The following is a 25,616-nucleotide window of genomic DNA, read 5'->3' on the forward strand; positions in this document are numbered from 1 at the left end:
CTTTCCATGATGAACTATCGTAGTATTAAATCTGGTCTCTGGATTTTTGTAGTTTGCTTTTTTTTTTTTTTTTTTTAGGATTGTTTCTCCTCATCTCCCCTGCCATCATTTTATCCTCCCTTGGGAATAATTAAGTAATGCCCCAAGCAGAAGGAGACAGTATTCAAAGGCAGGAAGAGCAGGAGAAATCTAACTAAACCAAGATAGAGATCTGGTTCCACCTTTCACTGTTTGACCTCCTACTGTGTGCAGGGTGTCATGGAAGTAAACAATGGCCACTTAATGTCCTTTGTGCCTAGCATATGGAATCATTCTCCACATGTTAAAATAAGCAAGGGGCTTCCTTTGCTCTCTAGGAGATTGCATACTGATTGGGGATGAAGCATGCATTCTCTGAGGTTGCCAGGCTTATGTCCAAGCACTATATACAAATGTAGCCCTGCTGTTTGCTTTTTGTTGTGGGATTGTATTCTTAACCTTACCTCAACTGCCCCTGAGAGTGGCAGGGAATTCCACAGGAAGCTCAGTGAATGAGACAAGGTACTTGTGCTAGGTCTTGAAGGAATCAGGAGTAGCAAAGAGAGTCAGCTGGTGTTAGAATGAAAGATTCTGGGAAAATCATGGACACTTGGCTGGAAGTTTCAGTGCAGCTACTTGAATGCAAGGAAATATCCTCTCTGATGAATGAGGCCATCTTCAGTGGATGCTTGGCACTGGCTCTGAGGACTCCTGAAACAGTGGGTCACATGGATTCGTTCTTTTTCTTTTTTTTAAAGATTTATCTTATTTATTTGAAAAACAGCATTACAGAGAGGGGTAGAGCCAGAGAAAGAGAGGCAGAGGGAGAGGGAAAGGGAGAGAGAGGTCTTCCATCTGCTAGTTTACTTCCCAATTGACTGCAACAACCAGAGCCGAGCTGATCCGAAGCCAGGAGCCAGGAGCTTCCTAAGGGTATCCCATGCGGGTGCAGGGGCCCAAGGACTTGGGCCACCTTCTACTGCTTTCCTAAGCCATAGCAGAGAGCTAAACTGGAAGTGGAGCAGCCGGGACTCAAACCGGCACTCATACAGGATGCTGGCACTGCAAGCCAGGGCTTTAACCTACTGCACCACAACGCCAGCCCCACCATGTGGATTCTTTATCACATGAGAGTGCTAATGTGAGGTTCATCCTTGCAAGCATCCTAATAAATATATACATATTTCCAATCAAAAAAACTTCTTTAATTCTTTCACCTATGTAGACACATGGTATTGTATCCAAAAATATCTCTATCCCAAAAGCCTTTCTTTTCCTTTATTTTTCCCCAACATGCATATACCAATCCTCTTAAGTCTTCTTTTTTATTACCACAGAGTAAATTCTATTAAAAGAAGGCATTGGGAGAGATTGGATTAAGATGGCAGCAACGAAGCTGAAAATCAGCAACTCAGGAATCTCTAGAACATATGCAAACATAAGGATACTGAAAAACACGCTCCTGAATGAACAGTGGGTCATAGAAGAAATCAAGAGAAATCAAAAAAGTTCTGGAAACAAATGAAGACAACAATACAATATATAAAAACTTATGGGATACAGCAAAAGCAATGTTAAGAGGAAAGCTTATAACAACTGGTGTCTACATCAAGAAATTGGAAAGGCACCAAATAAATGAACTATCAAGGCATCTCAAGGACCTAGATAACTGACAGCAAACCAAACCCAAAACTAGCAGGAGAAAGGAAATTATTAAAATTAGAGTTTTAGCCAGAACCATTAGGCAAAAAAAAGAAATCAAAGGGATGCAAATTGGAAAGGAAGAAGTCAAACTATCCCTCTTTGCAGACAATATGATTCTTTATTTAGGGGATCCAAAGAACTCCACTAAGAGACTATGGGAACTCATAGAAGAGTTTGGTAAAGTAGCAGGATATAAAATCAATACACAAAAATCAACAGCCTTTTATACACAGACAACATGGCTGAGAAAGAACTTCTAAGAGCAACCACATTCACAACAGCTACAAAAAAAAAATCAAATACCTTGGAATAAACTTAACCAAGGATGTCAAATATCTCTACAATGGGAATTACAAAACATTAAAAAAAGAAATAGAAGACACAAAAAAATGGAAAAATCTTCCATGTTCATGGATTGGAAGAATCAATATCATCAAAATGTCCATTCTTCCAAAAGCAATTTATAGAATCAATGCGATACCTATCAAAATACCAAAGACATTCTTCTCAAATCTAGACAAAAATGATGCTGAAATTCATGTAGAAGCACAGGATGCCTCAAATAGCTAAAGCAGTCTTATTCAACAAAAACAAGGCCAGAGGCATCACAATACCAGATTTCAAGACATACTATAAGGCAGTTATAATCATAACAGCCTGGTACTGGTACAAAAACAGATAAATAGACAAATGGAACACAATAGAAACACCAGAAATCAATCCAAGCATCTACAACAAACTTATATTTCACCAAGGAGCTCAAATCAATCTCTGTGCTCGGAAAACTGGATTTCCACATGCAGAAGGATGAAGCAGGACCCCTACCTTACACCTTATACAAAAATCCACTCAAAATGGATTAAATGCCTGAATCTACAACCTGATACCATCAAATTATTAGTGAACATTGGGGGAACCCTACAAGACACTGACACAGACAAAGAGTTCTTGGAAAAGACCCCAGAGGCACAGGCAGCCAAAGCCAAAATTAACAACTGGGATTACATCAAATTGAGAAGCTTCTGTACTGCAAAATAAACAGTCAAGAAAGTGAAGAGCCAACCAACACAATGGATGAAATTATTTGCAAACTATGCAACGGATAAAGGATTAATAATCAGAATATATAAAGAGTTCAAGAAACTCCACAACAACAAAACAAACAACCCAATTTAAAAATAGGCAAAGGACTTAAATAGACATTTTTCAAAAGAAGAAATCAAAATGGCCAACAGACATATGAAAATATTTTCAGAATCATTAGCTGTCAGAGGAAAGCAAATCAAAACCACAATGAGGTTTCACTTCATCCCAGTTAGAATGGCTTTCATATAGAAATCAAGAAACAACAAATGCTGGCGAGGATGTGGGGGAAAAGGTACCCTAATCCACTGTTGGTGGGAATGTAAACTGGTAAAACCACTATGGAAGACAGTTTGGAGATACCTCAGAAATCTGAATATACACCTACCATATAACCCAGCCATCCAACTCTTGGGAATTTACCCAAAGGAAATGAAATAAGCAAATAAAAAGAGTTATCTGTACTCTCATGTTTACTGCAGCTCAAGCAACAATAGCTAAGACAAGGAATCAACCTAAATGCCAGTCAACTAAAGACTGGATAAAGAAACTATGGGGTATGTACACTATGGAATACTACACAGCAGTTAAAAAAATGAAATCCAGTCATTTGCAACAAAGTGGATGAAACTGGACAACATTATACTTAGTGAAATAAGCTAGTCCGAAGGGGATAAATACCATATGTTCTCTCTGATCTGTGATAACTAATAGAGCACCTAAAAGAAAATCTGTAGAAGCAAAATTGACATTTTGAGAAGCAATGACTTGAACAGCCCTTGTCTCAACTGTAAAGGAATAGTTTTTTTCTTCTTCTTCATACTATTCATTGAACTTTTTACTTAACACAGAGTTAATCATGTATATAAAGTCAATTGAAATTGATCTCGGTAAAAAATAAGAGTGGAAATAAGAGGGCAAGGAGGAAGTTTGTAACTGTAAAGCTGTACAGTTCTGCATACATTTCTACAGACTTACTTTTTTTTAATATTTATTTACTTATTTGAAAGTCAGAGTTACACAGAGAGAAAAGGAGAATCAGAGAAAGAGGTCTTCCATCCGCTGGTTCACTCCCCAAATGGCCACAATGGCTGGAGCTGCACCAATCTGAAGCCAGGAGCCAGGAGCTTCCTCCAGGTCTCCCATGCAGGTGCAGGGGCCCAAAGACTTGGCCATCTTCCACTGCTATCCCAGGCCATAGCAGGGAGCTGGATGGGAAGAGGAGCAGCTGGGACTAGAACCGGCGCCCACATGGGATGCCGGCGCTTCAGGCCAGGGCATTTACCTGCTGTGCCACAGCGCCAGCCCCCAGACTTACTTTTAAGGGTACAGTTTAAAAACTTGCCATGGACCCCAAATCCCATTAAGCTGGGTGGTAAAAATGCCATTGTGTTAAAGTGATCATATTAAGTGTTAAAGTGATAAAATAGATAGGATTAAGTGTTAAAGGGATCATATAAATGAAATCAAGTGTCTGGTAATAATAATAGATAGAATTAAAAAGGAGAGAATTTTCTAACATGGGAAGCAGTCCACACAGCAGACTCATAGAATGCCAGTCACTTTAAATAGCTCTCTGACCTCAGAATCAGCCCTTAAGACATGCTGGTCTGGTGAAAAACTCATAGAGCATTTCAGGCATGGAAAGCCAAGGCACTTGGCAAAAAATGTCCTACATGAAGGATCTCTGTGACTGAACCCACAGTGGAAAGAAAGATATACTTTCTCTGAAGGGAAGAGAGAACTTCTACTTTGCTTATGATCTTTTGAAATACTAACAAGATTGTGGATTCAAAACGCTTCCATAGCCTTGACAGCTCATGTCAAGAGCCTCGGGTGATCACTGAAGTCATACATAAGAGTGTTAACTGTTAAATTAACAACAGAAGTCACTGTGCACTTATTTCCCATACAAGATATCTGTCCTCAATGAGTTGTATTATGAAAATTAACTAAAACTTGTTCTCAGTTTTGTGTGTGTGTATGTATGTGTGCAAATTGTTGAAATCTTTACTTGAGTTGGTCTTCTGTGTATGAAGTTAATTGAAAATGAATCTTAATGGATAATGGGACTGGGAATGGGAGAGGGAAGAGGAGGTGGGGTAGGAATGGAGGTGGAAGAGCAGGTACAAAGAATCACTATATTCCTAAAGTTGTATTTATGAAATTTGTACTCCTTAAATAAAAGGGTTTTTTGTTTGTTTGTTTGTTTGTTTTTTTGGAGGAGGGGGGAGAAGGCACTGGAAGGAAAACAATCTGTACAGGAAATTAAAGAGAAAAGGGCAATTACTACTTACAGCAACCTCTGGAGTAATTACTGCTAATAAAATCAGACTGCACACCAGCTGTTAAGTTAAACAGCTGTCTACATCTTTTCATTGGTTTTTGCTCTTTATATCTCTAAATAACAATAATGACATTTTGGTTAACAACTCAAAGCCTCAACGCTTGGTTCTCATTTCTGACTCAGTAAATTCAACTGGAAAAAAATGCTGCTTTATTTAGCCATATTTTATAACATGGCATCAATATAATTTTATGTGTTCGTATATATTATGTTATTAACCTTTCTTGTATCTCAGTTTACTCATCAGTAGAATTGGAGGGGACCTACTTTTTTAGGGGTATTATGAAGTATAAGCCAATTAAATGAGTTTACATTTTTTTTTATTTTTTTGACAGATGAGTTTACATTTATAAAGTGTCTATAATGATACCTGTACACAGCATCTATTAAGTGAGTAAAAGTCATAATAAATCTGAATCTTCATAATAGCTATTAAATCTTACTTTTTGCTATTTCCTACATTATTAGAGATAAGAAAACTGACCTCCAGAGAGGTATGCCACAGATCATACTTCTAGCAGGTGTGTCAGAGCCACAATCAAAACCTAAATAGTCTGATTCCTGAGTGCCAAATCCTAACCACCTAAGTATCCAGTTTTACAGAGTCTGCATATAAGTATTTATTCAGCCATCCCCTTATTAATTGAAAAATCAGGTACTCAGAGTTTTTTCCAATATAGATGATACCATAGTTATCTTTAGACATACATCTTTAGATATCAAGACTTTCATTATTCAAGGAGAGAATCCAAAAGGTAAAATTACTAGGCCAAAAGGTGTGGATATTCTTAAATTTAATAGAAATTGCTAATTTTTGGCTGGTGCCATGGCTCAACAGGCTAATCCTCCGCCTGCGGTGCCGGCACACCGGGTTCTAGTCCCGGTCGGGGTGCCAGATTCTGTCCCGGTTGCTCCTCTTCCAGTCCAACTCTCTGCTATGGCCCAGAAGTGCAAGGGATGGCCCAAGTGCTTGGGCCCTGCACCCGCATGGAGACCAGGAGAAGCACCTGGCTCCTGCCATCGGATCAGCGCGGTGCACCGGCCACAGCGCGCCGGTCGCAGCGGCCATTGGGGAGTGAACCAACGGCAAAAGGAAGACCTTTCTCTCTGTCTCTCTCTCACACTGTCTACTCTACCTGTCCAAAAAAAAAAAAAAAAAAAAAAGATTGCTAATTTTTAAAAGTTCAAGTGTATCTTGTCCTTTCACTGTATCCAGATTTTGTCTTACCCCCCCCAAAAAAAGTAATCTCTACTCCTATTACGTAAATATTCTCCTACTTTCTTCATATAATATGCATTGTTAACTCATCCAGAACTTATTTTATGTGTATGATATGAGGAAAGGACTGTTTTTCTTCTAGGTGGAGAGCAAGCTATTGAATATAGAAGTTTGGTAAAAACTAGCCAAAAATGTACAAGACCAGTCCCAATATCATCTTTGCATTTGGATTCAGAACTCATTTTGGTGGTGGCAAGACAACTGTCTTGGGCATGACTTACAATTCCTTGGATTATGCAAAGAAAAATGAACCCAAACACAGAACTGCAAGATATGGCCTGTATGAGAGGAAAAAAGACCTTAAGAAAACAATGAAAGGAGTGCAAGAACAGTATGAAGAAGGTCAGAGGGATGGCCCAGGCCAACATTGGTACTGGCAAAAAGTAAGCTGGAGATTGGATAAGTCAAAGGGATAAAGATTTTTGAACAGCTTTGTCTAGAATGATTACACGAATTTTTCATGGGGATTAATAAAATGTAAAAACTTTTTTAAAAAGTTAAAATAAACAAAACTTGAGGTGGGCATTTGGCCCAGCAGTTAAAATGCCACTTGGGATGCCTGAATCCCATACTGGAGTGTCAGGGTTAGAGTCCTAGGCTGCATATCTGATTCTAGTTTCTTGCTAATGTGTACCCTGCAAGGTAGCAGGTCATGCCTCAAGAACTTGAGTCCCTGCTACCCATTAGGAGACCTGGACTGAGTTCCTGGTTCCTGGCTTGGGCCATGACAACCCTGGATATTGCAAGCTTTTGGGCAGGGGCCGAGTGGATAGATTTCTGCCTGTCTCTGTCTCTGTGTGCCTGCCTTTTAAACAAATAAAGCTAAAAACATTTAAAAAAAAAATTCAACTTGTGTATTCTAAATCATATTTGTATGAGAAAGCAAAGAGACTACTAAATGAAGCAACATTGATTATTTTTTCAAAGTAACAATATCTAGGCTATCATTTGACGTTAATAAAAAATCAGGACAATCTTTATGTCTAGAAGCTGTTGTGGTGATAACTGATATGCATAATAATGACACCAATGCAAAGTAAGACTAAATGCCTTATGAATCATCAAAGATATAATATAAGGGGTCAGAAGGAAGAAGGCTTGATAAGAAGCTCTGGTGACCAGCTCCCTACCAAGACACCAATATGAACACCAAGTCACCTTCACAAGGGCTACGAAAGCCAGGTAAGAGACTACAGTGCCTTGTCTTCTTATGATAAGAAAAGTCACACTGAACAATGAAGGAGTTACCTATGTCACCCTCCCCTCGTTCCAAAGAACACAAGAGAAAGAAGCAAACTGAATCCCAGTGTCAGGCCCTCTGTGAAAAAATTCAGCTGGGCTGAGTCCCCTTCAAGGCCCTTACCTGTGGAATATTTGGAGCCCACACAGCGAGGCAGCCTCTGTGACCCCTCCCCCAGCCAACAGAAGAAAGCATAAGTCCAGATGTGTGGAGAGGCCAGAGAGGGAGCTTAGGACCAAGCCTACGACACTAGAAGCAGCACCTGATAAAAGCCCAAAGGCCTCCAGAAAATTCCCTGCCAGTGCTCAGATAATAAGCCTGGCATCAGGCAGAGACTTGCACTCCACAAGTCAGGATTCATTCTGGTGTGATCCTCTGCCAGCCTCTGCCAGGTCTGGCAGACACTCCCAGGACTTTCTGGAGATCTGTAACTATAGGACCTGGGTGTGACCAGCCTGGGGCCAATCTGGGTGGCCAGAGGGCTGCCTTTACCACTCTTTTCCAACCCTAGGCAGAAAACAAGGGGCCATGGGACTGCATCTCAGGACTCAGTTTCTATAAAGAAGCAAGTGCCTATGGACAGTTTCTGGACCTGCCACAGTATCACACAGGGACCCACACACTGATGAGACAGATTTGCTTTGGCATCTATCACTGCCAGTCTCTTGTAGGCTACTGTACAATCTCAGGATTGCACAGGAAGAGGTGACTGTGAAGACCCAGGCATTACACATGTAGGCACTGCCTGAGAAACTGAGGGGTTGCCTTTATTATCCTCCTACTACCCTGTGCAGACAGCAAGTAATCACAGGACTGTTTTGAGACTTGGTGACATGCTGATAAAACCCAGCATTGAATAGATCTTAATGGTTTTTGTCCCCAAGCCAGTGTCTACAGACGAAGCCTCTGGCAGAAGTGTTCCATGGTCCCTACTGAGCAGTCTTATACACCAGCCAATATCACCAACGGCTGACAAGTGTGGCATCGGGCAGTGAGCCCACCTCAGCAGCAGACAGACCCAAGCAGGGTAAGCTTTGCTCTGACCCCCAAACTGTACTGCTTGGTAAACTGAAGGCTCCAATGTAGTAATATCACATTCATTGACATAGCACAAGAAGTCTGAGAAGGCCTAGGAAGAGGCTTATAGGGAAGTACATACTGAACAACACATCAACTGAATATTTGGAACATTATATAAACCATTTATATCTTTACTGTGAATACTAATACATAAAATCATTACATTAAAATGTTTAGAAACAGGAAATATTGGGGCCGGCACTGTGGCACAGAGGGTTAAAGCCCTAGCCTGAAGCGCCAGCATCCCATATGGGCACCAGTACTAGTCCTAGTGGCTCCTCTTCTGATCCAGCTCTCTGCTTTGGCCTGGGATAGCAGTAGAAGATGGCCCAAGTTCTTGGGCCCCTGCACCCACATGTGAGACCTGGAAGAAGCTCTGGCTTCGGATTGGCGCAGCTCTGGCCTTTGCAGCTATCTGGGGAGTGAACCAGCGGAGAGACCTCTTTCTCTGTCTCTACCTCTCTCTGTAACTCTTTCAAATAAATAAAATAAATCTTAAAAAAAAAAAAAAGAAAGAAAGAAAGAAACAGGAAATATTGAAAGAGGTCAAATGTAACATCAAAAATTCAGGCCAGCGCCCCGGCTCAATAGGCTAATCCTCCACCTGCGGCGCCGGCACACTGGGTTCTAGTCCCAGTCGGGGCGCCAGATTCTGTCCCAGTTGCCCCTCTTCCAGGCCAGCTCTCTGCTATGGCCCGGGAGTGCAGTGGAGGATGGCCCAAGTCCTTGGGCCCTGCACCCGCATGGGAGACCAGGAGAAGCACCTGGCTCCTGGCTTCGGATCAGCGCGATGCACCGGCTGCAGCGCACCGGCTGCAGGGGCCATTGGAGGATGAACCAACGGCAAAAGGAAGACCTTTCTCTCTGTCTCTCTCTGTCAAAAAAAAAAAAAAAAAAAATTCAAAATACACTGAGGAATGGAATATAAACATCTTTTTTTTTTTTTTTTTTTTTTAGGATTTCTCATCCCTGTTTTTTGTTTGTCTCTTCACAAATTTATAATCAGCATTAACTTTTTATCATTTCAAAATTACAATCAAAAGAAGTTTTTTTGTAAGCTTCATTTGAACCACAAACCAAGAACCTAAAACAGATTTACCAAAAATAATAAGCAAAAGATCCTGCCACATACACATGGAGCTGTTCTTTCCAAAGCAGCTCACTGGTTGTTGCTACAGCTATGCATCCTCAATGCCTATGTCATTGTGTCACCACTTCCATCACAGCTCAAGGTGACACTAACTTCAAGACCAACACAACCAACTTCGAAGCCAATACATCCATCACCAGCAGCCATTTCATTTCTCTCTGGGAGGCTCATGGGTCATCCTCCTCCCACACTCGGGACTTTACCCCAGTTTGGACCAGAGAATTTGCCAGAATGTGCCAAGAGGAATATTAAGCTGATTGCCCTTTCAATAGTATTGAGGACCATCTTGCCTAGAGAAAGGATATCAATATTTTCAACAGCGTTGAGTCCACAAAAAAGTTAACTTTTCCTATCATCAATGGTAAGAATCAAGACCTTGCCATTGTGTTGGACATGCTGAGAAGGAAATACAGTGACAGTTTCTGTGGTGTTTGTCTCCAATCTTGACATCTATCCTCTATCCAGCTACCACTGGCAGGAACTTTGATGAGATTCTCACAGAGGCTCTTTCTCTCCAGCCAACAACAGAAAAGTAAACTGCCTTCCCAGTGGATTGGAAGAATGGAGATACTGTGATGGTCCTCAAACCACCCCCTGAAAAAGCCAAAACACTTCTCCCTAAAGGAGCCCACCACTATCCCGCATCTGGCAAGAAATACCTCTGCTACATCACCAGCCTTAAGTCTCTCTAAGAAGTTAGGGCAGGAGCTGCTCCTTAGTACAGTGAATCAGAGAATGCCAGCTGCCAATCATGTTTTCCTAGAATAATCCCATGAGAACATCCTGGTTTAATCAAAGACAAGGTCTTTAGGTTGTTATACTATTGGTTTATTAAATGAAAATGGCACTAAACATTTCCTTTGATTCTTCATGCCTTTACCAGCATTCTATCCTGTTATTAGAACTCAGCACTCTCTGCTGGGTAGCTCTCTGGGAAACACAGTCCTTAATTAAGGTTCAAAAAAAATAATTAGAAGAAGCAAGAAATCTAAGTATGCTACTACAAAAACATCTCTTATCTGCAAATGAAGACTATAAGAGGGAAAAGAAAGAACCTACAATAAAAATACAAAACAGCAGGGCCAGCGCCATGGCTCACTTGGTTAATCCTCCACCTGTGGCGCCGGCATCCCATATGGGCGCCGGGTTCTAGTCCCGGTTGCTCCTCTTCCAGTCCAGCTCTCTGCTGTGGCCCGGGAGGGCAGTGGAGGATGGCCCAAGTGCTTGGGCCCCTGGACCCGCATGAGAGACCAGGAAGAAGCACCTGGCTCCAGGCTTTGGATCGGCACAGCGCCAGCTGTAGTGGCCATTTGGGGAGTGAACAACGGAAGGAAGACCTTTCTCTCTCTCTATCTCTCTCTCGCTCTCACTCTCACTCTCTCTCTCTCTCTCTCACTGTCCATAACTCTACCTATTAAATAAATAAATAAGTAAATACAAAACAGCATCAAAATGGCAGTATTAAAACCTTACGTGCCGTGGCTCAACAGGCTAATCCTCCGCCTTGCGGCGCCGGCACACCGGGTTCTAGTCCCGGTCGGGACACCGATCCTGTCCCGGTTGCCCCTCTTCCAGGCCAGCTCTCTGCTGTGGCCAGGGAGTGCAGTGGAGGATGGCCCAAGTCCTTGGGCCCTGCACCCCATGGGAGACCAGGAGAAGCACCTGGCTCCTGCCATCGGATCAGCGCAGTGCGCCGGCCGCAGCGCGCTACCGCGGCGGCCATTGGAGGGTGAACCAACGGCAAAAGGAAGACCTTTCTCTCTGTCTCTCTCTCTACTGTCCACTCTGCCTGTAAAAAAAAAAAAAAAAAAAAAAACTTACGCATTGGCCAGCACCGAGGCTTAACAGGCAAATCCTCCGCCTTGAGGCGCCGGCACACCAGGTTCTAGTCCCAGTTGGGGTGCCGGATTCTATCCTGGTTGCCCCTCTTCCAGGCCAGCTCTCTGCTATGGCCCGGGAAGGCAATGGAGGATGGCCCAGGTCCTTGGGCCCTGCACCCGCTTGGGAGACTGGGAGAAGCACCTGGCTCCTGGCTTCAGATCAGCACGATGCGCTGGCCGCAGCGGCCATTGGAGGGTGAACCAACGGCAAAAAGGAAGACCTTTCTCTCTCTCTCTCTCTCTCTCTCTCTCACTATCCACTCTGCCTGTCAAAACAAAAAACAAAAGAAACAAACAAACAAAAAAAAAAAACCTTACCCATCAATAATAAACAACTTATCACTGCACCTCAAGGAACTGGAAAACAAGAACAAATCAAAGCCAAAACTGGTAGAAAGAAGAAAATAATAATGTAGGGAACATAGCTTCTTTTTTTTTTTTTTTTTTTTTTTGGATAGGCGGAGTGGACAGTGAGAGAGACAGAGAGAAAGGTCTTCCTTTGCTGTTGGGAGTCCAGGAGCCAGGTGCTTCTCCTGGACTCCCATGCGGGTGCAGGGCCCAAGCCCTTGGGCTATCCTCCACTGCACTCCCTGGCCACAGCAGAGAGCTGGCCTGGAAGGGGGACAACCAGGACGGAATCTGGCACCCCGACGGGGACTAGAACCTGGTGTGCCAGCTCCGCAAGGCAGAGGATTAGCCTAGTGAGCCGCGGCGCCGGCCGGGAACATAGCTTCTACCAAAGTACTCTCAGTGAGGACACATCCTCCTGAACACAGGGTGTGGTTGCAGGAACTAATTAAGGATAGTGAATGATCTTCTAACAAGAACAGCATTGAGCCCTTCCAGGAACACTGGGACCCATAAGGACATGCAGCTGCTTTTCCAAACATGCTTATCTAATATGTCTTCCTAAACATGTTTCAAAGAAATCTTGAGAGTTATATGAGCATGCATATGCACTGTACAAACGGCTGATGTAATCCTGAACAATAAAGAAACACGCTGGGATTGTCAGGTGGCATTCTTCAGAGGAAGAGTTCCTATGTCCTATCTCTCCTTTCACTTGCTACACCCCAACATAATAAAACTCACAGCACAGGGGGCCGGCATAGTAGCACAGCAGGTAAAGCCGCCCATCACCATCATCCCATATGGATGCCAGTAGGAGTCCCAGATGCTTCACTTCCTATACAGCTCCCTGCTGATGCACTTGGGAAAGTGGAGAATGGCCCAGGTCCTTGGGCCCCTGCACCCACTGGAAGACCCGTTTGAAGCTCCTGGCTCTTGGCTTCAACCTGGCTCAGCCCTGTCTGTTGCAGCCATCTGGGGAATAAACCTGCAGACAGAAGTCTCTTGCTCTGTCTCTCCCTCTCTCTAACTCTAATTAATTAATTAATTAATTAAAAAAAACCACTAAGCACACATAAATGGCACAGAGATTTTAAAAACAGTAAAAAAAAATTCAATGAAACAAAGAGCTAGTTCTTTGAAAAGATAAGCCGGCGCCGCGGCTCAGTAGGCTAATCCTCCGCCTTGCGGCGCCGGCACACCATGTTCTAGTCCCGCTCGGGGCACCAATCCTGTCCCGGTTGCCCCTCTTCCAGGCCAGCTCTCTGCTGTGGCCAGGGAGTGCAGTGGAGGATGGCCCAAGTCCTTGGGCCCTGCACCCCATGGGAGACCAGGAAAAGCACCTGGCTCCTGCCATCGGAACAGCGCGATGCACTGGCCGCAGCGCGCCTACCGCGGCGGCCATTGGAGGGTGAACCAGCGGCAAAAAGGAAGACCTTTCTCTCTGTCTCCCTCTACTGTCCACTCTGCCTGTCCAAAAACAAAACAAAACAAAACAAAACAAAAACAAAGAGCTAGTTCTTTGAAAAGATAAAAATGATAAATTCTTAGACCAACCAAAAAGAGTATTCAAGGGGCTGGCGCTGTGGCATTGAGGGTAAAGCCACTGTCTGCATTGCCAGCATCCCATATGGGCGCTGGTTCAAGTTCCAGCTGCTCCACTTCCGATCCACCTCTCTGTTATGGCCTGGGACAGGCAGTAGAAGATGGCCCAACTCCTTGGGCCCCTGCACCCACGTGGGAAACCCAGAAGAAGCTCCTGGTTCCTGGCTTCGGACTGGCGCAGCTCTGGCCATTGCGGCCATTTGGGGAGTGAACCAGCAGATGGAAGACTTTCTCTCTCTGCCTTTCCTTCTCCCTCTGTGCATTTATGACTTTCAAATAAATAAATCTTAAAAAAAATATTCAAATATATAGAATCAGAGATGAAAACAGGTACACACAAAGGATTATTAGAGATTATTAAGAATAATTATATGGAAACAAATTTGATAACCTAGAAGAAATTGACAAATTCTGACGCATATACCTTACCAGCATGTAATAAGGAGGAAATAGAAATTGACCAAGTAGCAAGACTGAATCAGCAAAGAAAAGTCTAAGACCAGATGATTTCACTGCTAAATTCTACCAAACTTTAAAAAAAAAAAAAAAATTTATTTATTTGAAAGACAGAGTGACACAGAGAGGAAGAGACACAGAGATATCTTCCATCTGCTGGTTTACTCCCCAAATGGATGCAACAAGTAGGACTGGGCCAGGCTGAAGCCAGGAGCCAGGAGCTTCTTCTGGGTCTCCCAAGTATGTGCTGGGCCCCAAGCACTTGGGCCACGTTCCTCTACTTTCCAAGAGCATTAGCAGGGAGCTGGATTGGAAGTACAGCAGCCAGAACCAGTATCCATATGTGATGCCAGCATCAAAGGCAGTAGCTTTACCCATTATACCACAATGCCAGACCCCTATCAAACTTTTTTTAAGGTTTATTTTGTTTGAAAATCAGAGTTACATAGAAGGAGAGGCAGAGGCAGAATTATCTTCCACACTCCAGTTCACTCCCCAAAGGGCCAGCTGGAGCTGGGATGACCCACTTCTTTCAGGTCTCCCACATTGGTACAGGGCTCAGGCACTGCTTTCCTAGGTGCATTAGCAGGGAGATGGATGGGAAGTGGAGCAGCTGGGACTCAAACCAGCACCCACATGGGATGCCAGCACCGCAGGCAGTAGCTTTACCTCCTACGCCACAGCACCAGACCCCCCACCAGACTTTTAAGGAAGCATTAACACCAATTCTTCTTAAATTATTTCAGAAACAAAAGAGAAGAGAATTCATCTTAGGAGGCCAGCATTATCTTGATATGAAAACCAGTTAAGGACACAACACAACAAAAAAAGAAAACTACAGGTCAATATTCTCAATGAAAATATAGACATCCTCAAGAAAATACCACCAAATTGATCCAACAACATTATGAAAAGATCACAACGATCAAATGGGATTCATCCCAGAGACGCAAGGATGATGCAACATACACAGAAATCAGTGTGATATATCACATCAACAGAATGAAAGACAAAAATCATATGATCATCTCAATAGACACAAGAAAGGTACTCTATAAAAGTCAACATCCCTTCATGATAAAAACTTTGAAAAAATTACGTAGAGAAGAAACATACCTCAACATAACAAAAGCCATATATAACAAGAGAAAGCTAACAACATACTGAATGTGAAAAAGCTGAAGGCTTTTAGGGCTGGTGTTGTGGCACAATGGGTTAAGTAGCTCCCTGGGACATCATCACCCTATATGGGAATGCCAATTGGAGTCCTGGTTGTTCTGCTTCCAATCCAGCTCCCTGCTATTATGCCTGAGAAAGCTGTGGAAAACATCCAAGTACTTGGGCCCCTGCCACCATTATGGGAGAGTCAGATGGAGTTCTGTGCTCCTGGCTTCAGCCTGGCCCAGCCCTGGCCATTACAGCCATTTGGGAAGTGAACCAGCAGATCGAAAATCTGTCTTTCCTTCTGTCACTCTGCCTTTCTAATAAATAAAACAAATCTTTTAAAAAAAAAAGCTGAACACTTTATGCCTAAGATCTTGATCAAGAAAAGGATGCCACCTTTTATTTAACATAGTACTGGAAGGACTATGGCAAGAGAAAGAAAGAAAGGGTATCTAAATTGGATAGGAGTAAGTCAATACTGTTCACTGTTTGCAGATGACATGATCTAATAATATATAGAAAACCCTAAATATTCCACCAACAAATTGTTAAAACTAATAAATCCAGCAAAGTTGCAAAATACAAAGTCAACATACAAAAATCAGTAGTGTTGAGACCAGTATTGTGGCGTGGCAGGTTAAGACACCAACTGTGTGCAAGTCCTGCCTGCTCTGCTTCTGATTCAGCTCCCTGCTAATGCACCTGGGAAAACAGCAGAAGATAGCCCAAGTACTTGTGCCCCTATAACCCATGTAGGAGACCAAGATGGAGTTCCTGGGTCCTGGCTTTAGCCTGGCCCATGCCTAGCAGTCATTTGGGGAATGAACCAGCAGATGAAAATTACCCCACCCCCTTCAGCCTCTTTCTGTCTCTCCCTATTTCTCTGTCACTCTGCCTTTCAAATAAATAAACAAATCTTTAAAAAAAAAAAAAGTGCGTGATAGATCACACATTTCAGGTAAAATGTTAATAACTGAGGAATCTTGGAATTTTTTGTGCAATTCTCATAACTTTTATGTAAGTTTGAAATTATTTCAAAATATAAAGTAAAATAAAAACATTTGATTCTAATCAGTCCACATTCTGTTTCTTTATCTGTCTTCCCTCTTCCAGTAAATTGCACCACTAGCTACACAGGAAAACAACCTAGCCATCATCACTGATGCATTCTTGTCCAACTGTAGCACATCCAATCTACCAGCAAATTCACTATGCTAACCTACAAAACATGTTCCAAATCATGTCATTCCTCTGCATCGCCACTACTACCATCCTAAATGGTCTCCTAGGGTCTCCCTGGGTCTTCCTTGACCCTGTTTTAGATTTCTAGGGCTACTATAACAAATTACCACAAATTGGGTAGCATAAAGCAACAAAAATGGAATATTTACGGTTCTGGAAATTAAGTCTGAAATCAGCAAGGCCATTCTTTCTCTCTCTCTCTCTCTCCCTCCCTCTCTCTCTCTCTCTTTCTCTCTCACGCTCTGTGTGTTCTAGGGTCTCTTTCTAGCTTGTGGTGGTGGCCAGCAATCCTCAGTGTTCTATGGCTGGTAGAGGAATCACTCCAATCTCTTCTTCTTTCCTTACTTGGCATTCTCCTTATGACTGTATCTGTGTCCGAATTTCCCTCTTATAAAGCTCCTAGACACTGGATTAGAACCCTCATATTCTGAACAACACTACCTCATCTAACTTGAGTTACTTATGCGAAGACGCTATTTCAAATACGTTCACACTACCAGGTGCTAGGGGTTACCACGTCAACGTCACCTTTTTGGGGAACACAATTTACAGCACACACACCCCCCATAACCAATTTCCCACAGAGCAGTCATAATGATCTTCACAAATATACATCGGCTCACATCACTCTCCTGCCTGCAAGGCTGCGTCCGGCTGGCCTCATACTGCCTCTCAAACTTCATCTCCAACCACTGTCCTCCCTCACTCCAGCCGCCGCTGGCCTTCTTTCTGTCCCTCTAACACCCACCCAGCCTTGCCTCAGGACCTCTGCCTGGCAGTGTTTGTGTCATTCAAGTCACAGGCTCTGACTCCACATTAGGAACCCATCAGCTAGCTTCCTGGACAGAACAACGGAGCCGTTTCCGGTTGATCAGCTCAGGGATGGAGGGACCCCACGCAGGGTTGCGCGGTCCAAGTCGCCCGCCTGACCAGGTCTCCGTCCAGGCCAACGTTGCAGGATCCCCAGTGAGGCATGCAGGGAGTCCCTCAGCCCGGGTTGGCTCTAGGTCGCTCCGCAGAGGCTGAACACACCCTCGGGTTAGTCAGAGCTGCTAAGTATCCAGATGCCCACAGCCCACTCAGAAGAGGCGGACAGAAGCTTCGGGCGGGAAAGATGAAGCACGCAAACGCGAAGAAATGGGAAGAGAAAAAGCAGCGAGGGCAGCTCAGTCAAGAACACCGCCCCTAGTCACTCCTCACCGCTACCTCCAACAATCTCACCTAAGGGACCCCTCGTACCCTCGCGGCGCTCACAGCCCTGCAGGCCAGGACGCCGCCCACCCCTGGCAGAGCGGCGCGGGGCGGCGGCAGGGAGCGGTTGCCGCCTCCGGGACTCACCGGCTCGCTGGGCCGCCGCTTCTCAGGGGGAAAGCCTGCTCCAAGGCCGGGTCTCCGGGCGTTCTGGCCCCAAACGCCACCGCATTCGATTCCCCCACGAAAAACCTACGGTTGTCGGAAACGAGAGAGGCACGGGCGGCGTCCCGGCTTCCGTAGGGGGACGGCTCCGCGGCCCCGGATGTTGATTTTCCGCCTGCCCCGGAAACGGTGGCGGGAGGGCCGAGGGGGCGGAGGCGGTGTTGGCCGGTTCTCCGGAAGGAGACGTGGCGGCGGTTGGGCCCCCGGCTCCCTGGGTGCTTTGTAGTCCCGCCGCCTCCTCCTCCTCCTCCACCTCCTCCTCCTCCTCTTCTCCTAGGGCAGAGGAGGCTGTGGCGGCGGCTGGAGAAAGCGGCGGCGGAGGATGGAGGAAGGAGGCGGCGGCGCGCGGAGTCTGGTTCCCGGCGGGCCGGTGTTACTGGTCCTCTGCGGCCTCCTGGAGGCGTCGGGCGGCGGCCGAGCGCTCCCCCCGCTCAGCGATGATATCCCTTTCCGAGTCAACTGGCCCGGCACCGAGTTCTCTCTGGTCAGTGCCTCCGCGAACCCCGCAGCCATCTCTCCTCTTCGTGGCACTAAGGTTTCAGCCCTAGCCCGAGGTGTTTCTTTGCTTTGTCCCTGCCCAGAACCTCTCTGCGAGCGCTTGCCTCCCCCGAGCCAAAGCTGCTTTTGCGCTGCGTTTGTTCGTTCATTGGTAGATTTCTTCGGCACACTGTGTGGATGTGACCCTTAGGATCAGCATTAGGGATAATACGATCACCTGCCCGGTCCTGTCGCACTAGACCTTGCTCCCGACACTCCCACCCTGTGGATGAAGCCTGCCAGGCGCCCTTCATTTATCTTGCCCTTGGAGAACGCTGTAGCACTGCCTCCACCTGAAGCCTTCTTTGAAGCGTCACACACTACCCTGCCCACACAGTCGCGCTGCGGATGCGCCTTCCTCCTCTCTTACGTTCGCACACAGGTATTATACACACACGCACAGCCCCAGGGGAACCTTTCCCCTTAAAAGTTGTTCCTCAGAGGGCTGTTCGGCCTCTGAGATCTTAACCCAGTGCCCGGAATGTCCTTTACAGTTTTGATGTACGACTCTTAGTCCCAGAACGTGAGATTTTAGGCATTTTCCTACAGTGAATAACTTATATTTTGTTTTTTGAGGGGCGTATACTGCCGCAAAGTATGCCTGCCCTCCTTAAGCTACTGAAAATGTGCTTTAATAGTAACCGTAATTTGTTTCTTTTCAAACTGGAGTTTCCAGAAGAAACAAAAGCCTTTCGAAAAAAAAAGAATTTTTTTTATTCCAGTTACGTACAGTCATTACATTTGGGAGATTATTTTATTATATTGTTCTGTGAGTGTTTCATTGAGACATTCCTAAGTGTTACCGTGATGTAAAAAGATTTACCAAGTTAACAGATGTTACCATGACCACTAGCTTTCTATTCGAAAATGTTAATTTTTGGCTTGTATTGTGTTTCACACCTGGTTTGGTTCTCCACGGCTCTGGCTCTGTCCTCCCATTCTGGCTGTTTAGTGGTTTGCTAGTTTATTTAGGTAAATATTTGTCTGGGAAGTCGGGTTTCTGCTTGTATCAGTGCCATGAAATACTGATAAACAATGGTACAATACCTATATAAAATTTTGTTAGAAATCAGATAACACATACACTGGTTTGGGGTGAGAGAATATTTTAGTCCAACCTCAGTAGTCTCCAAAGAGCACACTTGGAATGAACTTGGTAAATGTTGAGATAATTTGGTCATTAAATTTTTTTACTCTTGAACCTGTGTTTTCTTTTTTAATTAAAGAAAACTTGCTGGTTCGCAGCATTGAAAACTTACTAGACTAGACTATAAGTGGATGACTAAAAGTAGCCTTTTCAGAAGTTAATACCAAGTCGTAGTAAAGTTTTTTTTGCCACCAGTGCTTGCTGACTGAAAAGAAGTAATGGAAAAAGATTCCAGTCTTAATATATGTTACATTAACCTTTCACTTACCCATTTTGCAATTTGTTTCTCATTACTTTTCTTTGGCATTTCAACTTAATCTAGGTACATTTTAAAATATGGACAGAAATTTTTTAAATTTAATTTTGCCAAAAATCTAGAGACAATTTCTATGAATTGGCAAAAAAAAGGTCTGTAGTCAGCATGCAAAACTAACCATAAGAATCATTGTCAATGGTCTTTTGATTTTTGTTTAAATACTTCTATAGTTATATCTTCCTTCTGGGTTTAAACTGAAACTACTGCCCTTCTCGCCTGTCATTGCCTTTTTTTTTAATGGTCCAGTTGTTTGGACTTTTGTTTATAGCAGCTGTATGAACTAATAGGACAAGGCCTTTTGTCGCTCCCATCTGAAATTGGAAGATACTGGATTAAAAGATCCGAAATTTTTTTAACAGTTAAATTTCTGCTTTAAATCATCTTCTCATTCAAATATATCAAAAGAATACATAATCTTTTACAGTCTTGCTTTCAAATTTATTTAAGAAAAGTATTAAGTGCCAAAAATATTTTAGTCTGTAACTAATTAATAATTACGATATTCTTTGTTTACTGTTTTTTAAAAATCACTGTTTTGTTTTAGGCTATATATTTTTTTCCTGAAGTATCATCTCTGTCATTGAAGTATTCAGTTATTTATTGCTTCACAGAGTTCATAGATTTGAGCAAACTGAACCACAAAACAAATTTAATTTTCTGCTCACTTCTGTTGCTACCAGAGAATATTCATACTGAAAAACTTTTCCCAAGCAGTACATTTGGGAAGCATGTTGATTACTTCATTGTTTGCAGTGTATCATATACTTGTACATTGGCAAGTTGTGCCACTGCAGGTATTTTTTTTAAGGATTTATTTTATTTATTTGAAAGGCAGAGAAAAAGGAAGAAAACAGAGAAAAGAAACCTTCCATCTGTTGGTTCACTCCCCAAATGGCCATAATGGGGCATACCAAAGCCAAGAGCCAGGAGCTTCTTCTGGGTCTCTCACAAACGTTAGGGGCCCAAAGACTTGGGTTATCCTCCAGTGCTTTTCCCAGGTGCATTAGCAAGGAGCTAGATAGGAAGTGGAGCCACCAAGACTTGAACCAGCACCCACATGGGATGCCAGCATCACTGGTGGTGGCTTGACCCACTATGCCACAACACCGGTCCTGTCAGTGAATTGTGGTGGTTTTTTTTTGTTTGTTTTGTTTTTGTTTTTGTTTTTGACAGGCAGAGTGGACAGTGAGAGAGAGAGACAGAGAGAAAGGTCTTCCTTTTTGCCGTTGGTTCACCCTCCAATGGCCGCTGCGGCCGGCGCATCGTGCTGATCCGAAGCCAGGAGCCAGGTGCTTCTCCTGGTCTTCCATGCGGGTGCAGGCCCCAAGGACGTGGGCCATCCTCCACTGCCTTCCCGAGCCACAGCAGAGAGCTAGCCTGGAAGAGGAGCAACCAGGACAGAATGCGGCGCCCCAACCAGGACTAGAACCCGGGGTGCCGGCGCCGCAGGCAGAGGATTAGCCTATTGAGCCGCGGTGCCGGCCAGTGAATTGTGTATTACAGCCTCTCTGGAGATAGTTTTACCTCTCATCTTCTAACAGTCTTAATTCCTCTGGAGTCATGTCAAGCATTAGGAATTTCACTCATGCCAAGAAAATTCTTAAATTCCTTAACATTAAAGTACCCTAACTCTCAGATGTTTATCCTAGGCATTACAGTATTTGCATCTCACATGGGAGTACCTGGATTTCATTTCTGGCTCCAGCTTCCTGCCAGTGCAGACCCTGGGAAGCAGTGGGATAGTTCAAGTAATTGGATTTCTAACACTGACATAGAAGATCTGGACCATATGCTTGGGTTCAGCCCTGGCTCAGCCACAGTCATAAAGGGCATTTAGGGAGTGAACCAAAATAGGAGAGCTCTTTCACTTGCTCTGTTTCTCTCGCCTCTCAGATAATCTCTTAAAATTTAAAAAAACAACTAATCAATTAGCTTTTATATTAAATTTTTACTTTAGGGATTGGCATTTGGCAGTAAAGATGCTGGTAAGAACACCCACATCTCATCTCGGAGTTCCCAGGTTCTAGTATTGGCTCTAGCACCTGATTCTAGTTTCCTGCTAATGTACTTTGCAAGAAGCAACAGCTGATGGCTTGTGTACTTGGGTCCCTGCCATCCAAGTAGGAAACCAGGATTTAGTTCCCAGCTGTGCCTCAGCCTTCACTGCTATTTGGGGAATGAACCACCATTTGGCAGCATTCCCTCTGGTTGTCCATCTGTCTCACTCTCTGAGTCTTCCTCTTAATTTTAAAAAAGGATAATTTGACTTTATATCAAATCACTAATAGATATTATCTCACAATGAAAACATTTTAGTTATTTGGAACAATTTGCTGTCTGTAATTCTGTATATTCAGAATGTGTTTCATTTTATTAAAAAAAAAAACCTATTTGTCAAAATAAGAAAGAAGCATTTTTGATCAAAAAATTTTATTTTTAAAAAAGATTTATTTATTTATTTTGAAAATGTTACAGAGAAAGAGAAATAGAGATTTTTCCATCCATTTGTTTACTCCCCAGATGGCTGCAATGGCCTCCATTGGGCCAGGCTAAAGCCAGGAGCGAGGAGCTTCTTGCTTATCTCCCGAATAGGTGGCAGGGGCCCAAATACTTGGGTCATATTCCGCTGCTTTTCCCAGACCATTAGCAGGGAGTGGGATCAGAAGTGGAACAGCTGAGACCTGCGTGGGGTGCCAGCATCGCAGGTAGCAGCATTACCCACTATGCCACAATGCCAGTCCCAAAATATTTTAACTTTAAAAGTCACAAAAGATTCGTTTCGCCCAGTGATTAAATTTGGTCTAATACCTTGTGATCCCAGTAAGTGACTCAAGATTTAAGCTTAATTTTCACATATAATTAGTATTCTATTTTATTGAAGAAAGTTCCTTTTTTTTTTTTTTTTTTAATTTGACAGGTAAAGTTATAGACAGAGAGACAGAAAGGTCTTCCTTCCGTTGGTTCACTCCCCAAATGGCTGCAATGGCCGGCACTATGCCAGGAGCCAGGCGCTTCTTCCTGGTCTCCCATGTGGGTGCAGGGGCCCAAGCACTTGGGCTATCCTCCACTGTCCTCCCAGGCCACAGCAGAGAGCTGGACTGGAAGAGGAGCAACTGGGACTAGAACCTGGCGCCCATATGGAATGCCAGCACCGAAGGCAGAGGATTAACCAAGTGAGCCACGGTGCCAGTCCCAGAAAGTCCTTTCTAAACTAATCAAAGACAAATTTTGGCATCAAGCGTTATCTCTGATGCAGAGATTTGTCTTCCATTCTTTGCTGTGATTTCAAACAAACATTTTTTTCCATTGTTAGCATTGTGGTGAACATTGTAGTAACTAAGTCCATAATGCTGTAGAACTCTGAACATCAAGTACTTCATAAATACACATCAATAGATTGAAATCATTTGCTACTATCTTGCCTTCATTACAGTACAGGAATGATTTGACAAGGCTTCAGGCCATCCATTGCTAAGTGAGTGTGGGTCAATGCTTTGCACAATTCTGTCATATATATTCTTAGTATGTCCATAAAACATAAGGCTTTATAAATGTTATGTTTTATAGGAAGTTCTTGGCATAACTGAATACATGTTTCCATGAATACTTTTATTTTAAATTTTCACTTAACAACTATTACTTTCAAATCTCCTTGAATCTCTCAGCATTTAACACCGGTCTTAAATGAAAATTCCTGGTCGTTATCCAGACATCTACAGTGTACTCTAAAAAAGAAATTAAAAGATCATTCAAATATGTTAAACCAGTTAGGAACACACAGAATATGGGGCCAATCTGCTTGGATTCCCTGGGCCTTAGTGTCCTTTTCTGCAGAAATCAGCATAATGTTTGTTTTGAGGATTAATGAGTTAATGCATGTAAAGTACCTAGAACAGGACAGTTGTCCCCCTGTATTTGCAGGTTCTGTGTCCAAAGATTGAACACATATCAGAAGTATTCCAGGGAGGTGGGAGTATTTTTATCTATGGTGAACATGTAAATTTTCTTATCACTGTTCCCTAAGCAATAGGGTAACAGGTATTTACATAGCCTTTACATTGTATTAAGAATTATAATTACACTCTAGAGACTATTTAAAGCATATGGGATGATGTACATAAATTATATGCAAATAGTATATCATTTTATATAAAGAGCTTGAGCATCTTGGATGAGGGGTGCTGTGAAGCCAATCCCACATACACTGAAGGTAAACTGGCGTGGCCATAGGAGCTAATACGGCTGTTACTTTCTGCCTTATTTTATAAAATATTTCCCTAAATTGCATTTGTGTTTAGGATTACATTAGTACCAAGTAGTACTAATTTTATTATAGTTAAAGATTTGTTACTGTTAAAATGAGAACAGAAAGAGGTACTCAGTAAGTTCTTTCGTTGTCAGGAGTAGCCAGTAGTACATGGTTTCACAGTACTGTAAGGAGAGAGAGGTGAAAAATGAAAGAAATTATCAGAGAACACATATCATAAAACATAAAAATCTCTTAGTAAATAGCATCACATTTGCTATCCAAAAGCAGAAATTTCTTAAGTAAAATAATATTTATATTAATTGAAGGGTTCATTGGATTTAAATTGTTTCACATGAACCAATGTGAATTTGGTTTCAAAGCATAGAAAGCTTTAAGTAGAGTTTTGTTGCTACACACCAGAAACCCACAAACTACAGCTATTGTGCTGGTCTGCCACATATTCTTAAAAAGTTTTATTGGACTACTGCCATACTTGTTTGTTTACATGTTGTCTATGCACTTTGATGCTAGAGTAGGAGACTTGTAACAGAAACCATCTGGCCCACAAAGCCTAAAATGTTTGCAGTATTTATTATCTGGCCCTTTACAATAAAGTTTGCTGGGGTGGGCATTTAGCCTAGAAGTTAAGATGTCTCATCGCATATTGGAATACCTGAATTCAATACAGTGCTCCAGCTGTTGACTCCAGCTTCCTGCTAATGCAGACCCTGGGAGGCAGCACTGATGGCTCTGGTAATTGGATTCCTGACATCTGCCCCAGAGACCTGAATTAAGTTCCTGCCTCCCAGCTTCAGATTTACCTAGTCATGGCTGTTGCAGGCATTATAGGAGTGAACCAGCAGAAAAGAGGTTTCTGGCTCTGGCTCTCTGCCTTTCAAATTAATAAATAAAGTGCTGTAAATTAGCCCATATAGATGGGAATTACTATTAGAAGTAATGAGTAGGAGTAGGCATTGTGGCACAGTGGGTTAGACTGCTATTTGGAATGTCTGTATCCCATCTTTGAGTGACAGTTTGAATTCCAGCTATTCTTCCAATCCAGCTTCCTACTAATACACCTGGGAAGGCAGCAGATGATGAACTAAGTACTTGTGTCCCTGTCATCCACATGGGAGATCCAGATAGAGTTCTAGGCTCCTTGCCCAACCCTGAATATTGCAGCCATTTAGGGAGTGAGCCAACAGATGGAAAGTCTCTCTTCCTCTCTCTGTCACTCTGCTTTTCAAATAAATCTTATAAAAAATAAAAACAGAGAAGTAATAAGTATCCCATGATAGTTTATGAACATTCATTGCCTCTTAATTGGTATTTTAACTGTATCCTATTGCATTACT

General features: G+C 43.2%; 2 protein-coding genes and 1 pseudogene across 5 annotated transcripts in view; 2 read left to right on the plus strand and 1 right to left on the minus strand.

Annotated features, from left to right (window-relative positions):
• ASB3 (ankyrin repeat and SOCS box containing 3) overlaps positions 1 to 18,119 on the minus strand; it is a 120,824-nt gene extending 102,705 nt beyond the window's left edge. For 2 of the 3 annotated variants that reach the window (XM_062209430.1, XM_062209431.1), the window contains exon 1: positions 17,935 to 18,116. The gene's annotated coding sequence lies outside the window, so the exon portion shown is untranslated. Of the gene's footprint in view, positions 1 to 17,934 lie in introns of all 3 variants that reach the window. The other variant, XM_062209432.1, reaches the window with a different exon arrangement.
• LOC133772332 (peroxiredoxin-6-like) lies at positions 10 to 18,238 on the plus strand (annotated as a pseudogene).
• Positions 18,158 to 25,616, plus strand: part of ERLEC1 (endoplasmic reticulum lectin 1) — a 41,438-nt gene continuing 33,979 nt past the window's right edge. The window contains exon 1 of one of the 2 annotated variants that reach the window (XM_062209426.1): positions 18,158 to 18,496. In XM_062209426.1, coding sequence (XP_062065410.1) covers positions 18,335 to 18,496 — 162 coding nt within the window. In that variant the 5' untranslated portion in view covers positions 18,158 to 18,334. The remainder of the gene's footprint in view (positions 18,497 to 25,616) is intronic. The other variant, XM_062209427.1, reaches the window with a different exon arrangement.

Source organism: Lepus europaeus, chromosome 13, assembly GCF_033115175.1.
Source record: "Lepus europaeus isolate LE1 chromosome 13, mLepTim1.pri, whole genome shotgun sequence".
NCBI lineage: Eukaryota > Metazoa > Chordata > Mammalia > Lagomorpha > Leporidae > Lepus > Lepus europaeus.